Raw genomic sequence first — 16,656 nt, 5'->3', positions numbered from 1 at the left:
TAACATACCACCTGCTATAAAAGGTGGCCAGCCTACCTGGAACAGATAATATTGGTATAAGCAACCTAAGTGCGGAGAAACCCCAATACCCTGTGTGCAGAACCAGCAAAACCATTTCATCCAGGCTGGTGACTGCTTTTTTAGTTCTCTTCTCCTATACAATGCAAGTCTAGTGTCTGACACACCCCCTGAGATAAGTATTCCCATCCCCTAGCTCTCTGCTTCTGAGTGGCTCTTTCACACAGGTGTGTGTAATACAGAAGTTGCAGCGTATACCGTATACTTCTTGACTAAAGCAGCACACATCTACAAATGGATCAGATGGGAGACATTTGTTTTAAGACTGAACAATGAGTATTTCAATGTATATTTTTAATAAGTTTATATTTAGCAGTAGTGTCAATTATGCTTTTTCCTGGGATCTGTATTATTTGATCGGAGTTCTGCTTCTATCATGAACATAAACCTATTCAGCAAAAACCATGCTGAGTATTGAACACACAGAGCTTCTATTTTTTTTCAGCTCCTCTATGTGTATCTAAGTGGTGGAGTCAGATCAGAAAAATATGTCTTCTACTATATGATGGATAGATGAAAGGAGACATGGGCATTGCAGAAACATCATGAACTAAACACAAGGCTGCATAGTTTAAGGCTGAACTCCGGCCTTCCACAGTTGTACAGGCTCCTCTCCTATACTAAAATGGCTTTGTCTGATTCCAGTGCACATTGTGAGCTTCTCACAGAGTGCATTAGAAGGTGCAGCAAGTCAGATAGAGCCTAAATCATCTCCTGGCTGGCGGCCACCCTGTATCATCTAGTGCTTTTCTCCTCAGCCTTACTACCCTTGGCCCGCCTCTTTCATTCATTGGATTTCAGTTCTTTGAATCATGGCGGCTCTGCATCACATGTGGACGTTGCCTACGGCAGTCTGCATGCAAATACAGTCTTCCTAGGCATGCCCACTCCTCAAGGCTGATATCCACCCATCAAGGCTTTTTAATATTTGCATAACTCCTCACAAGTACCAGCTAACTGCTGAGGGCTATTGATAAGAATACTGAGGCAGGGGGCTTTTTCAAGAAACTTTGTACAGCACCCTACCAGCCCCTCCCACCTGCCGTGATCTGCCTGCATTGCATAGAGAGCCAGTAATGGTTTTAAATGGATCTAAAATAGGGAAATTAACATAAAACGAAAAGATTGTATTTAAAAATCTCATTAGCATGTAAGCAAGGCTGGATTTACTCTCCCTACCGCCCCAAGGCCAGGTTCCGCAATACGCCCCGCCCCTACCCCCCCATTCCCCTTAATGGAGAATGTCAACCAGATGGCAGGGTTAGTTTCAATTTTTTTCTTACTGTTTCTTTAAACTTTATCACTTTTTATTTTTTTCTTATTTTTTTTATTTAATTATTTCATATTATTTTTTAAAATTTTTATTTATTTAAAAAAATGTTTTATTTATCAATGTCATTTTTTTTTCCACCTAACTTTATTGCTTTCCCCTCTCACTGTCTACACGGAGCAGCAGGGTTACCTTTAACCCTGCCGCTCACTGCAGTGAGGAGACGGACTCGGTGGCGGAGGACGGAACCAGAGGAGAGAGGTAAGTGCAGGGGGGAGGGGAGGAGGCTGCAGACTGTTTACATGTGATCTTGGCGACATCGCCGAGTTCACATGTAAACGAACAATCGGCTGCCTCACTCTACATTTAGTCCTGCTTGTGCAAAACAGGACTAAATGTAGAGAGGGCAACTTCCCCACAAAGACACCGCTGCTGCCCCTCTGCTCCCTGCCGCCCCGAGGCCGGGGCTCGGTGGCCTTGTGGGGAATCCGGGCCTGCATGTTAATGAGGGTAGGAGGGAAGAACCAATGAAAGTAATATATAAGCAGATCATCTTTAGCCTTACATTTACATGTCACTTATAAGACAATGTCATAAAAAAAAAGTCTAATTGAACCAACCTGTCAGAATTTTGTAGTAGATCAGTTTCTGCTTCTTCAGGAAGTGAGAGCACCATATGCAGAAGTGGGGTGAGACGAGTGCCTAAGAACCACCGGTTTTGGGTGTCAGTCTAATAGTCCAAAAGAAAACATCACAATTACATTTTCAAATGACAAGTTAAAACTGCACATTCTTCCAAATCAATGACTCAGGAAGTATTAGAGCCAGGGGGGTTGGCATAATCGCAAGGCACATAGCAAGGAGATCTGTAAATGGCAGCCCTCATATATCTTTGATAAGCTGGATGCCATCGCTCAGGTGAGATTCATTAGCAGGAGGGAGTGATGTACAGAGTCTGCAGATTTGTGGGCTCTGACATATGTTGTCTTCTTCATAATACTAGGCAGACAAAGCACTGCGGGTGTCAATAAATCACAAGAGCAAGTGCATTACTGTGGAATTATTATGGCAACAAAAGCCATTCTTATGGAAGTTTTATAAAGTTAGCTAGGGGGAAAAAAAAAAGAAGACTCAGGCCAGTAAAAGTAAAGCTAAACCCCAACCGGATGACATTTGGTTTGCTAATGCACTGCGATTATAAACAATTCAACTTGTTTTTAAAAGAAAGTTAGAACACTCTTTACACCTTTTTCATCCCATTTTGTATCTCAGGCTAGGTTCACACCTGGGCGATCCGTGACCATGCAGCAATCGCGCACAAAACCACGTGGATTACCGGTCAGTCACGGAGCCACCCAGCGCAGCCGATCGCGCTGGTGGTGCTATTATTTTCTAATGGCACCACAGTCGCGCCGGGCAGATTGCGTGGTTTCCCGCCATGATTCAGTCCGTGCAATTGAACACGATCATGGCTATAAAAAGCCGCACGTCGTGTGTTGCAAAAAAAAGGTACTTGTACCTTTTCTTAGCGAATGCTGCGTGGATGTAACCGCATTGAAATCAATGGGGCCATGCAGCAACCGCTGTGTGCACTAGCACACGGAGGCACGTCCCGGGTATCGCTCAGGTCTGAACCTAGCCTCAGTGCCTCTGATCTCCTCCTTTCTTTCTACATGTACTTGCTTCACGTCATGGTTCTGTACTGGCTTCCTGGAAGTGATAACAATAGGGCAGGACCAGTAGACCATGTGTAGTCTTCATCCGAGGCGTGTGTGGCAAGGCGACAAGACCGGAGCATGATATGGAGACAGTGTCATCTCATACAAGGAAGTGACTGAACAAGGACCTTCATGGCAGGATCACCAGGTATTATTTTAACAGTTTCCCTGCTGGCCCTTTCTTTGGTTTTCAAATGCTAAAATGTTTTTTACATGAAAATGCACTTAAAACCTCCAAAACTATTTTTTTTTCTGAAAATGGTGGTAGTTGCCAATTGTTAGGTCATATTTTATTATATTTGTGCAATTTTATCATATTTATATTTTCAGTAACAAAAACACTAAAATTGTAGTGCACACAAACCCAATATAGCCTCCAAAATGTCTGTTAAACATAAAAGATGAGTCCAGTTTTATCCCTGCATCTGTTATTCTCTCCTATATGTTGTTGTACATCCAACTATGTCAGGTGACCGAAAGAGTCCTTGTACCTTGTATTTTGTTGTTTTTTTTCTCTTTATTAAGTTGTTGTCCATGTCACTTTGTTACTTGAAAACTTAATACAAATATCTTTAGAAAATAGACTGCCTGGGTAAAAAAAAAAAAGTCCCACACATTTATGTTTAATTGGAGCACCTTTAGCTTTCATACTGGCACTCATTGGCTGTGGCTTCATTTCGATAATCTTATGCAATGTCGCAACATTTATTTCGGTCGAGTTGAATACATTTTTCACCAAGATCTTGTAGTGATGATGGGAGAGTCGGACCACTGCGTAGTCTTCTCCAGCACATGCCAAAGATTCCCAATGGGGTTAAGGTCTATACTATACTCTGTGGTGGCCAATCTATGTGTGAAAATGATGTTCCCTGAACCGCTCTTTCACAATTTGAGACTGATGAATCCTGGCATTGTCATCTTGGAATATGTCCGTGGCATCAGGGAACAAAAACCTTATCCTTCAGTATATTCAGGTAGGCAGCTGACCTTTATTTTATGGGCACATAATGTTGCTGAACCTAGACTTGACCAACTGAAGTAGCTCCAGATGAGAACACTGCCTGAAATCCAGGTGGTGACTTTTTTGGCCAGGCAGCATATAAGATGAGAAAATGATACCACATATGTCAGCCCGCAAACGTGAAAACTATGATACCCAAATCTGTCAGTAAGTGACCCTTTAAACAACTTTACAGCTCATCAATTCAGAGTTAACCATAAAAGATGACCCTAGGATTATCCCTCCCACTCTGGTGTACGCTGGGATACCTAATGTGTGTTGTGTCATTTATGTACATGTGTGCGTGGGGCTTTCAGGCTTCTTTCACTCTAGCCTGCTCTCTAAAATTGGTGTGGGCTGGTGTCAATGGTGTAGCGGCGGTGGTGGGGGCTGATGTGGCTTGTGTTGTTACAACCCAAGGCACTGATTACTTTTTTCCCCCTGTTTTTACCTGTATTAAAATGTCACAAAGTAAAATTCTATTCATTTCTATGCACTGCAGCCAAGCAATGACATAAGGTGAGCAGAAATGCGCTATGAAAAAATCCAGCATGTCTGCATTTTCACGCAACACACTGCAACCCATCTCAAGACAGCTTTGTGCTATGAACAGGGAAAATTCAAAACCTTTGTGTTGATCTATACTGATCATCGCAGCTCAACTGAAGTGGTGTGAAACATCCCTTCATTTTTTTTCACCTAACTTGATTATCACACGGGGCTGAAAAGCCTGTGAATGGGGCTTGATTTTAAACTATTTAATGTACTTTAAACTGATTATGTATAACAGCTTTGTTATATGGGTCAATCTCATGTTACAAGGCTCTATTGCACTCTCTGATCTCTTTTCAAACTGCATTTTAATACTACAAATAAAGATAGGGTAGGCTTTTCAGTGCAAGGAATAATGCAATAGCCAGGTCCAGGGTTTAAAATATTATAAACAAGCTAGGATCCTAGAAAACCGATATATCTTATCAGGATGGAGACTTTGTGTATAACACAACCAACTTTTGTGCTATGTTAAATGCCATGCCCATTGGGGCTGATACGAGTTCTGAAGTACATGGGTACATTGGGGCTGATCGCAGGTCTGCAGTGCATGTACACACTTGGGTTAAACAGAGGTCTAAAAAGTGAGAAATTGGATTTGAGGTCTAAAGTGCATGCAGTGGAGCTGATGTGAGCCTGAAGTGCATGTGTGCATTGGGGCTGATGTGGGGTCTAAAGTTGCAAGAATTGGGGCTGAGCGGAGGTCTGAAGATGCTGAAATGGAGGCTGATCTGAGGTCTAAGGATACAGGAATTGGAGCTGATCTGAGGTCTAATGAAGCAGAAATTGGGGCTAATCTGAGGTCTGAAGTACATGGGTGTATTGGAGCTGATGTGAGGTCTGCAGGTGCAGAAACTGTGCCTGATCTGAGGTCTGACGTGCATGTATTAGGGCTGATCTGAGGTGCATTGGGCTGATCTCAGGTCTAAAGATACAGGAATTGGGGCTGATCTGAGGTCTAAAGAATCAGAAATTGGGGCTGATCTGAGATCTGAAGTACATGGGTGCATTGGAGCTGATGTGAGGTCTGCAGGTGCAGAAACTATGGCTGATCTGAGGTCTATGCATTAGGGTTCTTTTTATATTTTACCAAAAATATGGGTGATAAATGGGTGTGGTTACTGGGGGTGTGGTCACTAAAGGGTGTGGTCATTGAGGGGTGTGGTCACTGAGGGGCGCTGTAAAGCTTTCTCGCACAGGGCGCCTAAAGGCCTAAGGCCGACCCTGGGGCTGAGCTGAGGTTTCAAGTGCATGTGTGCATTGGGCGGATCTCAGGTCTAAAGGTGCTTAAATTGGGGCTGATCTGAGGTCTGATGTGCACACATTGGGGCTGATCTGAGATTTTTATGTCATGCTGTAGGACTGTATATGATAATAAATAAGTTTAAACTTCCCATTAGCAGTACAACTATGCAAAAACTTAGACTACGAGATGCACAATATACCACATGATAGTTGGTGCTTGCTATACAGGACACACCAATTTAGGTTACATCACATGTTCTCATTGGTTTGTATCAAGGAGCCAAAATACAGCATATTAGGAAGAATTCTCATACAGTTTAGTACAGAGCTCTATGTGCAGTCTATTTTCTCTTAAACTTAATGACTCATAATATTATCATTCATGCCAAAAATAGATCCGTTGATTTAACGCATTCTCACCTTTAGTGCTAAGTCTATTTGATTCTTAATGTTGTGTATGATGTAACCCTCCACACCCGAATGGTTACTCGTCTTCAGCAGACACCTGAACACAGAGCAGCATGTTAGTTGAATTACAGCTAAAGACTGCATGGAGCTTAACTGGTTAGAACCATTAATTATGTTGAATATTAATGTCCAAAACACTGTACTGGTAAATATAGAAACAGATGGGACATTTTTTTCTTCCAAGATGTCTTCTGTTAGAAAGTCTGGAGTTAAAGTTATACCCTTTATTGGCCAACGTATTGAAGATGCAAGCTTTCAGTATTCCTTAGATCCCTTCTTCAGGGAAATGTATAAAGCATGGTGAAGAGATCTAAGGAATCCTGAAAGCTTGTATCTTTAATAAACGTTCTGCACTAATCGATGGCTAACAAGGTTCAATACTCTACCACTGCCAAGATGGCTTCTTCCAAATGATGAGCTATTACAGAGAATGCTAGCACATACTTAGAGGAAGGGTTTATAAAGACAAATACAGTGTGAAATAGACAACTAAATACAGTTGCACACCTGTGTAACCACTGTGATATCACATGGGAGGAGGCTTGGAAATGCATTGACAAATTGGCAATATTTTTCAGAAACATACCTAAAAATTGGTGAAGATGAGGTTTTAAACTGGCTCAGTGATATTTCTCCTCCCTTACAGGATGGTACAGTATTCAGAAAAGAAGCAGCCTATCCCACATTGAACCTAGCCTAGGGTGTCTCTGTATGCCTGCCTTAGTACGGCAGGCATACAGAGAAAGAACAATGTCAGGAACACTAAGCTGCCTCATAGACAAAGTTGCAAAACCCCCAATTGTTTCGTTATTTCCATTCACATTTCTGCAATTGTTTTAGTCTGTCCCCTAATATCTCACGACAAGAGGAATCCCAACTTTTCCTATGGTGCCTGTCCACAACTATGCGATTTTCTTTTGTCCGTTTTTGAAAATGCTGCATGTCCTTCTTTTGGTGCAACCTGTTGCGATTTTGGCCCATAGACTTGAATGGAATCCAATCACAAACCCATGTACATGCATTTTGTAAAATGTTTTTGATGTGTTTTTTGACATACCAGGAGATGGAGATACTCTCCATCTCCTCTGCAGCTTCCACTCTACACAGGATGCAGAGGAGATGGAGAGTCAAGGCCGCAGAATCCTGGATGCTGAAGCCTTCATCTGCCTGGTCATAGCGAGGAATGGCTGTATGATTCCACCCACTGCCAATACAATGCAGTAGGCATCATAAGGCATGGGCAGAAACTTTTGAGAATTGGGATGTTTTACCTTCTTCATGAATGATGTGTGGGGGCTTGGTGCAAACCCAATTCCCCTGAGTTTGCCCAAGTCCCCACAAATCTGTTCCTGACATAACCCCCTTTCGGTCCTATGATTTGCAGCCGGGACATTCCCCACCCTGCCCCTGTCACAACTGATCGGGATGGGATGGCGGGGGGCATGGGAAGTTGTCAGTCATGGTTTTGCACAAGCTTGGATGAATTTAGCCCCCACACATCCTTACTCTTCACACATAAACAGCACATAGTAAGTTCATTATACATTGGCACATTAGCATAGTGGCAATGACACAAGACTGCAGCAAAACTACACAGGCAAACAACAGAGAGAGGAAGCGTAAAGGAAGATGATGCCTAATGATGTCAGAGTAGATATTGCTTGTCATTGGCAAAAAGAAAAAATGCATGAAAACCGCATGCAAAAAAAAAGCATTATTATTATTATACAGGATGTATATAGCGCCAACAGTTTGCGCAGCGTTTCACAATATAAGGAAGACATTACAATCACAATACAATTCAAGACAAGATGGAAAGGAGGGCCCTGCTTGTGAGGGCTTACAAACTAAAAGGGAGGGGCAAGCGATACATGAGGAGGTGGTTGTGTGGGGATGAATTCTTTAAGAAATTGATATTTCAGGGGTTAGGTTGCAGTGGGATAGGCTTCCCTGAAGAGATGAGTCTTAGGGGATCGCCTAAAGGCAGTCAGTGTGGGAGATAGACGGACCGGTTGGGGTAGAGAGTTCAAGAGGATGGGAGAGACTCTAGTGAAGTCTTGGAGGCGAGCATGGGAGGAGTTGATGAGGGGGCTGGAAAGCAGGAGACACTGAGCCTTTGGTTAGGTGGATGAGTCTAGCAGCTGCATTCATGATAGACTGAAGGGGGGATAGCCTGTTTAAAGGTAGGCCAATGAGGAGGGAGTTGCAATAGTCAAGACGAGATATAACAAGTGAGTGGATGAGTAATTTTGCGGTTTCTTTGGTGAGGAAGAGACGTATTTTGGAGATGTTACGAAGTGTGAACCTAGCCTTATACAAAGAAACTGAAAATGTAATCTAATTTGATCTTGTTGTATTGTTCCTTTAATGAAAGTAATAATTGCATGAAGTAACTTGCCATTTGATAATGATTGGCTCCAAGCCATGAAAAAATTGTATGTTTATAGTAAGGTTGGTCATCCCTTACCTGAATAACCTATATTTTCCTTCCACACAGAACTTGTCAATCAACAATTGTAACATTGTCAGACTTTTCTTCCTCTAGAAGAAATATTCAGAGATTAAGCGGGATATAATGAGACTGCGTTCTTACAGCAGGTACAGTTCAATTTTCACCTAAGTCAGCTTTCTCCGACTCACCAGATGTTCAATAGGACACAGTGTCATCACCTTCACCAAATCCTGACAGAGAAGACACAAACAGAGTACTGATTTAGAGCAAGGACAGCATTAATACATTAACACCCTCCCCGTCACACAATAAAAATCATTTCTCGCAACTGCCATCTGCAGTCACATAGTCATTGAGGGGGCCACCTGCCTAAACTCTGGATAATGGCCAATGGATCCCTTATGTGTTTGCTGAGTGCCGCCGTTTTCTCCTGGCCAATACTGTTATTACAGAATATTCACTAGCAACCTTTCTTAAAGAGACCCTGTCACCAGTATGCAGTTTCACATTTGAAACCTTGCAACAATACAGCAATATCCATTCTCACTTTTACACACTTTTTCATTAAAGTGCAACTGAAGCCAAAACTTTTTTTTACATTTTGGATAGAGAAAAGAGAGATTAGAACACTTATTAGCGTAGGTTTTTATTGCTGTCTGTATCCCATTTAGGGGGATTCACCCCCTCTATTTTTCTGGTGATGATTATCACTGAAAGTGAAAAAAATGCCAAAGTTTCAGTTGTCATCAGAACAGGTACAGATGGGAAATCTTCCAAAGGAGACACTAGTTTTGGTGACCCTGCAGACAAAGGCATATCCTTTCTCTTTGATTTTCTCTCACTTCCTGTTGTAGTCATCACGTGTTTTGGCTTTTGTTTTCTGTGTAGGGAGATTCGCCATCTCGATTTGTCCTGGTGACTGTTATCACCCAAAGAGAAAGTAAAAAAAATTCAAAATTTTGAGCTGCCTCCAGAACAGAAGTAGATGGAAAGTCTTCTAATGAACACACTAGTTCTGGTGACCCTGCTGTCCACCAGGAATTTCCCTAAGGCTGGGTTCACACCTAGGCGTATCGAATATGCGCGTGTGACACAGTGAATATGCGCTGTAAAAAAAGACGCATACTTGGCTGTATCCCAATGGAAACGCACGACAAAAACGCCCCAAAAGAAGTTCCTGTACTTCTTTGGGCGTAGGAAATAATGGGATTTCGGTGTTTGAGCGTTTTGCAGAGCGTTCGAATGCGCTACAAAACGCCCAGGTGTGAACCAGGCCTAACTTTGAAGGGGTTTCCTCCCATTTGCTGTTGTGGCCATCAGACAGGGTGTGAGAAAATGTATCTTTGATGGGACACGGCAGGGGTTATAATCCTCCCTTACTCGATCCTAATCTAAAAAAAGTTTTGGCTTTAGTTCTACTTTAAATGACATAAGTGTTAGATCCTTTTCCCTGCCGGCCCATCACCGTTGCTTCATTCCTTTTCCTCCACCCCTTATCACTTGAGTTTCTGAGCAGTTCACAGCACAGCCTGGCAGAAAATCATAAGAGTGTGCAGAGGCAGAGTGCTGGAAATGGCAATTCCATACAACCTTTAGCAGCAATAGCCTTGTGGAGCCACTGCAAATTATAACTGCTCATTAGCTGCCAGGTTCACTGTCTGTGCTGGGTGTGGGCTTCAGGCACAGACAGTGGCTCGGACAGCTAAGGAGCAGCTGCTATGTCTTAGTTTGCTATTGACCTATAGCTGTCAGAGCTGCTGTTTATGCCAATGTGGGCCCCATCTAAAGAGCCACTGTCTGAGCTAATGTCTGCTCCAGCTAAGGAGTGATTGTAAACCAAGTTGCAGCCAATGAGCCTTTGTATACAATGGTTCCTTAGCTGTCACCACAATGTCCCTGCCAGATGCACACTCCCCCTAGGGAGCCACCGTCTGTGCTGGTGGCGACTTTAGTTAAAGAGCAATTATAAAAAACAGTGAAACTGCAGTGCCCTTGTTTACAATGGCTTCTAAGCTGTGAGAGCGGATGTCTGTGCCAGAGTCACAGCTTTGGGTCTGCTGAAGCTGCTGGTGTCAAGTCCAAGATGGCGGCACCTAGCTGCAATCTAAGAGTAAAGGAGGCCTTGCAAAGGGAAATTACGCAGAACAGAGCAGGTAATGTATTATTTAATTCAATTGCTATATTGAATTAGTAATAAATGATCTGGAGACAAGGTCCTTTCAGGTCTGAGAATAAGCTTCGGCGTGGTGATATGCAGTGGATTACTCATAAGCCTTAAATATACTATTGTGTACCCATCTGGTATTGCATTCTCCACTGTGACTAAGCCAGGCGTACCTTGAAACTGGCAATTATCACTATGCGCAAGGCTACATAACCACCCACATCAATGCAAGCTGACAGTATGGAGCCATCCATAAGAATGTTAAGATATGAATTTCACAGACGACTGCTCACATCACTTGTTCTGACATAGCAGCTGCACTGGAGATAATGAACTATAACATGACTCCGTTTTTTGGGGTGCCCAAAGTTGGCCTTTAATCCTATATGTTTAATAAACAGCTCCAAAAAGTTCTATTTGAAAACAGGTCACATTTCTTCTACAGGAAAAAAAGTTTGAACCAGCGAAATTACTCTGATGCAATTATTGTAAAAGTATTATAAGTACATGTATCTATAAAATTGTTTCAGATACTACAATTCAGAAACCTGGAGAACTGTAATACAAGCTTAAAACAGCCATATAGCACATGTACCGTGATAAATGCATAGCACCGTGTTTAACTTCTGTTCAGTCCATGGTCTGGTTATCCGGCAATCAACATTGGAAACTGATGGCCATTTACCAGCACCACCATGGAACACATGGTGTCTCTCAACCCCCCTCCCCACACCCCATTGCTGTATTCTGTGTAATTCCTTTACCTAGAAAGCGGATCATCTCTTAGATTGCTGCCGGGTACGGCCATCTTGGAAATGACACCGGCAGCTTTAGCAGACCCAAAGCTGTCACAAGAGATGCGAACTTCACGGAACTGATCCGGCAATACCGTAATTTTTGAACTGGTTGTCAGGTCATTACCAGTGACATAATAATGCAGTTCATGATGTCACTCAGACCCCCTCATGGTATCTACATCTTTGACAGCATCAGGGCACAGAGGAGGCCAGGCACTGCAATCACAAGACACCAATTGCTAGACAAACGGAGTGGGGACAGAAGTCAAACATGATGCTATGCATTTCTCAAGGTGCATGTGTTATATGGCTGTTTCAAGTTTACTGATAATTTCTAGGATCAACTTCCACTTTAGGTTTCGGCATAGCCAAATCTTTTTTTTGTTTTGTTAGAGTGGGGAAATATTAGAACCCTTACTGGGTTTTTACTATTATCCTGGACTACATTAGTGAGATTTCCCATCACAGTGAAGAAAAATCCCTATCTACAACAGACAGAAAATGTTTTGTAGCATAGAGAAAGTCTAAAACCTCGGTCATCCTTTCATTGCCGTCTTTGCCTCTGTTGCAGGTTTTCCCTCACTTCCTGTCTGGTGAAATTGTTGTCACCGTGAAGGAACATCTCTCTAACAGAACCTGGATAGCAGTAAAAAAAACACATAGGGTTCTAATCATTACCCACTCTACCCAAACCTAAAAAAAATAATAATCATTTAGCTGGACTTACACCTTAGTCTGGTCAAATAGAAGAGATTCTGACACTTGGAAGTTTCTTTCCTCACCACTCTTGTCTTCGGTGCATAATGCATAACTGCTCTATATCAAGTTTATCTTTACTGTATTAGAAACAACATAGGTTGTGGATTACAATTTACAGCCAGCAGATGCACTTTAAATGCGACACTAGTCACATTTTTTTCTAATTTGGGGTAAGGTAAGGGAGTCCCTTCCCCATTGATCACCCTTCTGGTAAGTCACAGTATAATAGGCAATAGAGGGCTAAGCAATGTAGAAAACTATATACACACAATCAAGACAATAAAGCTACTGCACAGGCACCATGATTTACATCACTGTATTATGCCTGTGCCAGCATCTTAATCCAAAACCAGATGGATAATACCAGAACATGGACAATGATGGAGTACTGTGACCCGAGAGGTATAAATGACGGCAGGGGTTATATTTTAGAATTTGTGTACATCGTGTTAAACGCATGAATGCACTTAGCAGGAAAACATTTTGCAATTGTATCTGATGGCAAGTCTGCTTTAGGAATCTACTCACCTGTATAACCTGACCCACTGCTTTAATCTCCAACAACTCTTCATGGAGGCTTTCATTATCCACTCTTCGTAAACTGTGCTCCAACAACTCCTGCAAATAGACAGCTTTAGGCTATGTGCCATGGTCACATCTGTCATTTAACTATTCTAAAGTTCCAATGTGAACTTACAAGCCCTTTGGATAATACAGATTCTTCTGTCCTGAAAATAGAATTTATTAGAATGTCAATATTTACTTCAATCGGAAAAAAAACAAATCACTCAAAATCCCACTCAGCCAAAACAGTTAGGAATGTAATGGTGGTAAGCAACACAGTATTATAACATGGCAGACAAAGTGCAACTGCAGAGGAGATTAGAACACCTGTCAGGTCTTTATTGCTGTTGTTGTCTCCTCTGTTAGGATCACCCCACAGGTTACAATCTGACCATACAACTTTTGTACCATCAATTTTATAATTTACCAAATCTATGTAAAAGGAGGACCTACCTAATCCATTCAATCAATCTGCATCCAATTAGGTAGGTCTATGCACTAAACAGTTGTTGGTAGATCTAAAGGAGATGGTGCAATCAGACTGTATAGTGTGTGGTGAACTTTACCCTCTCGGTTCGCCCTGGGGGCCGTCATCACTGAAAATAAAAGAAGTTCCCAAGTTTTGGGTTGTCATCGCATCAGGGATAGATGGGAAATCTTCCAAGAGGGACACTAGTTCTGATGATTTCTCTCACATCCTGTTGTGGCTATCTGACAGGAAGTGAAGAGAAAGCTATCCAATGGGATATAGATGGTAAAAAAGCTACAGGGGTTAGAACCCTCCCTTAACTATTCCAAAACTAAAAAGGTTTAGGTTTCAGTTCTACTTTAAAGTGTATACATAGCCAAACTTTTTTTTAGCTTTAGATAAGAGTAGTAAAGGGTTAGAACCTCGATCAAGGTTTTATTTCTGTCTTTGTCCCCAATGGGGACCACAGTCACAGATAAAGAAAATGAAAGGGAATCCAACATTTTAGAGTTGTCACCAGAACAAGAGGTGAGAATAAATCTTTCAATGGGGACAGCTGTTCCAGTGACAGCTGTTAAAAGAGAGGAGTTCACCTTACATTGTAGAGATTTCCTCTTATTTTCTGTTGCATCTCTGGGATAGGAAATTAAGACACAGACAGCAAAATATCAACTGAAAACCATTCCCATGCTATATTCAAAACAAATTTGTTTAACTTTATTTAAGCACTGTGCTAATGGAGCAATTTTTTGCACACATTTAAATCGGAATTTTTGGCTAGAAAACTGCGTCGAACCCCCAAACATATTTTCTGAAATTCAAAATATAGGAACTGTAGAAGAAAAAAAATACAAGTTGCAATTTTTTATGTTGCATGATATTTGTGCAAATGTTTAACAATTTCATTTTAGTGCACAAACACAAAACGCTCAATTTAAAATATAACAAATGGGGTTGCGTCTGGTAAATAGATACCAAACATGCCAAACCTTTAAATTGCGCACGGCCAAGAAATGGCAAATAACTACAGTACCCAAAATTGCTCAAAGGCGACACTTAATTCTTTACTGCTCATCAATTTAGTGTTAACAGTGACTGCTGGCCTTAGAATTTTTGCATGCACTTAAACATTTGCAGTGATATGTAATTTTCGTATATGTCGGCGTACCCAACACATGTTTGCATTTGAATATGTGTGTATGTGGGGGTGGAGGGCTTTAAAACTTTTTTTGTGTTTTTTTTATGTCAAATTTTTGCCATCACATAGGGGGCTAGCACAACCCCCTCAGCTGTATACAAGTGATCAGGTGGCTCTACTGCCACCCGATCATTTGTATGTGAAAGATGGTGTGGGCTGAAAAGAACCACTTTAGTACATGGCGTTTATGTATGTCGGTACCAAAGTGGTTAAGGGTTAAAATCCTTATCAACAACCTAAGGTAGATTTGTTTTTTTCTATATGGCTTTGGTCAGTGTTTTAATACCAAAGTATCTGCAGAGAAAATTCCAGTTAGTGGATATCTTTGGCTGTTGGGGTGGGATCACCAAACAGCTATGCTTGTTCCTCCATTTGGCCAGTATGGCCAACCTTAGAAGCGACTTCCTGCACATCATTTAAATAATGAATTGGGCCACCAGGCTAGGATGATCAAGTTAAGGATGCTGAAATATAAGCTTGCCATACACTGCTCACATTTGGGCGAGTCAGCTTGAATTGAAGCTGTGTGTGGCTTTGCCAGCACCACTCTGTAGCCGACAGGGGAGATTCCTCTATTCATGCTGTTTGGCATGGGAAAAAAATATTTTACATATATAATATATATATATTTCTCACTCTTTAGTAACTGCCAGAATGTGCAAATAAACACAAGCAGATCATACAACTTTAAAGTTATTTCAAGGGATAGGCAGAGTGATAGATGATCTTTGCAGGTGACTAATGATCCTTGCTATCCCCCATTAATAATAATGTACAAGCAAGACGTTAGTATTAATATCATTCACAGCCAGGTTTAATATCATCCTTCCTTATCTTCTAGAATTCCAGCGTTCAGCCCCACTAATAAGTGAGGTGCACTGATTTTATCATGGGGATCAGACATTTTGTACTCCTCAGCCTTTCATACTAGGATAGGATATGATAATATTCTATTACAAATACGTTTTAAAAGTGACATCTTCCCCTTACAAAATATACAATTTCACTAGGTTTCTGAAACAAGCCATGGATTTTGTATGTATATGTCACTCCAATGTATTGCATGGTTGCAGCAACAGGAAAAGAGTAAATCTTGCTAAACATTTGCTATCTTAGGGAGTTGTCACAGGGACAGGTAGGTGCCTATTGGAGGTTTTTCACTCACCTCTTGCTGTGGTGCTAACTCATATTTTTGGGATTTTCCATTACTTTCTGTCTCAGTAACATAAGTCAACAGGATAAATAGAGGTTTGTTTGGACAAACCATGTACACTTAGTACACAGAAACACCTAATCAATACACCGGCTGGTGATTGAAAACCCTTTTCCCACACCTGATTGTTGTATTGCACAATTATTACCGAGGTAGTGACTACCGAGATTTATAATTTTTTCACAGTAGAATCTGAACTTAGTAACTTCTTCACATCCTATAGAGCACACATATTTAATTTATTTATATTTGTCGAGACCGAGCGCAACTCACTTGCGATATAATAAGGATAAATAGAGTGGGTGAATCTCCCCAGGGGACACAGATCGCAACAACAACTTGACAAATATGTAACCATTCCCTACACTATCCCAAAAATGATTTGGTGTACACCCTAACATATCTACTCAATTTCTACATACAGGGGTTGATTTATGTAAAATGGACCATAATTGATTGATTTATGTAAAATGAACCATAAGTTGAAAGTGTATTCATTGCTTTAGCAGCTGCCCTGTTTATATTTACTCAGGCTTTAGTACATAAATGAGTAGGTCATTCTGAATTGAGTGGGGAAGGGGTTCAAACCTTAATTAAGTTTATATTGATACCGGTATGCCTTCTGGGGACATTTCCCACTATTCCTGTCCCAGTCACAGAAAGGAAAAGGCGTTCATTTCCTCAGCACAGACAATGACTGCAACAAAAA

At 41.4% G+C, this 16,656-nt stretch overlaps 1 protein-coding gene across 1 annotated transcript in view; it reads right to left on the bottom strand.

Moving 5' to 3' along the window:
- GLMN (glomulin, FKBP associated protein) overlaps nt 1-16,656 on the bottom strand; it is a 46,173-nt gene that overhangs the window by 3,875 nt on the left and 25,642 nt on the right. Inside the window, exons 10-15 of the mRNA XM_018565079.1 lie at nt 13,201-13,231; nt 13,032-13,121; nt 8,972-9,013; nt 8,799-8,872; nt 6,284-6,368; nt 1,969-2,078 (exon numbers count right to left, since the gene is read on the bottom strand). Of these exons, the coding sequence (XP_018420581.1) occupies nt 1,969-2,078; nt 6,284-6,368; nt 8,799-8,872; nt 8,972-9,013; nt 13,032-13,121; nt 13,201-13,231 (432 nt within the window). The remainder of the gene's footprint in view (nt 1-1,968; nt 2,079-6,283; nt 6,369-8,798; nt 8,873-8,971; nt 9,014-13,031; nt 13,122-13,200; nt 13,232-16,656) is intronic.

This window comes from Nanorana parkeri, unplaced genomic scaffold (assembly GCF_000935625.1).
Source record: "Nanorana parkeri isolate BGI_ZX_2015 unplaced genomic scaffold, ASM93562v1 scaffold811, whole genome shotgun sequence".
Classification (NCBI taxonomy): Eukaryota; Metazoa; Chordata; class Amphibia; order Anura; family Dicroglossidae; genus Nanorana; species Nanorana parkeri.
This window is presented reverse-complemented; position numbering and strand designations above follow the sequence as displayed.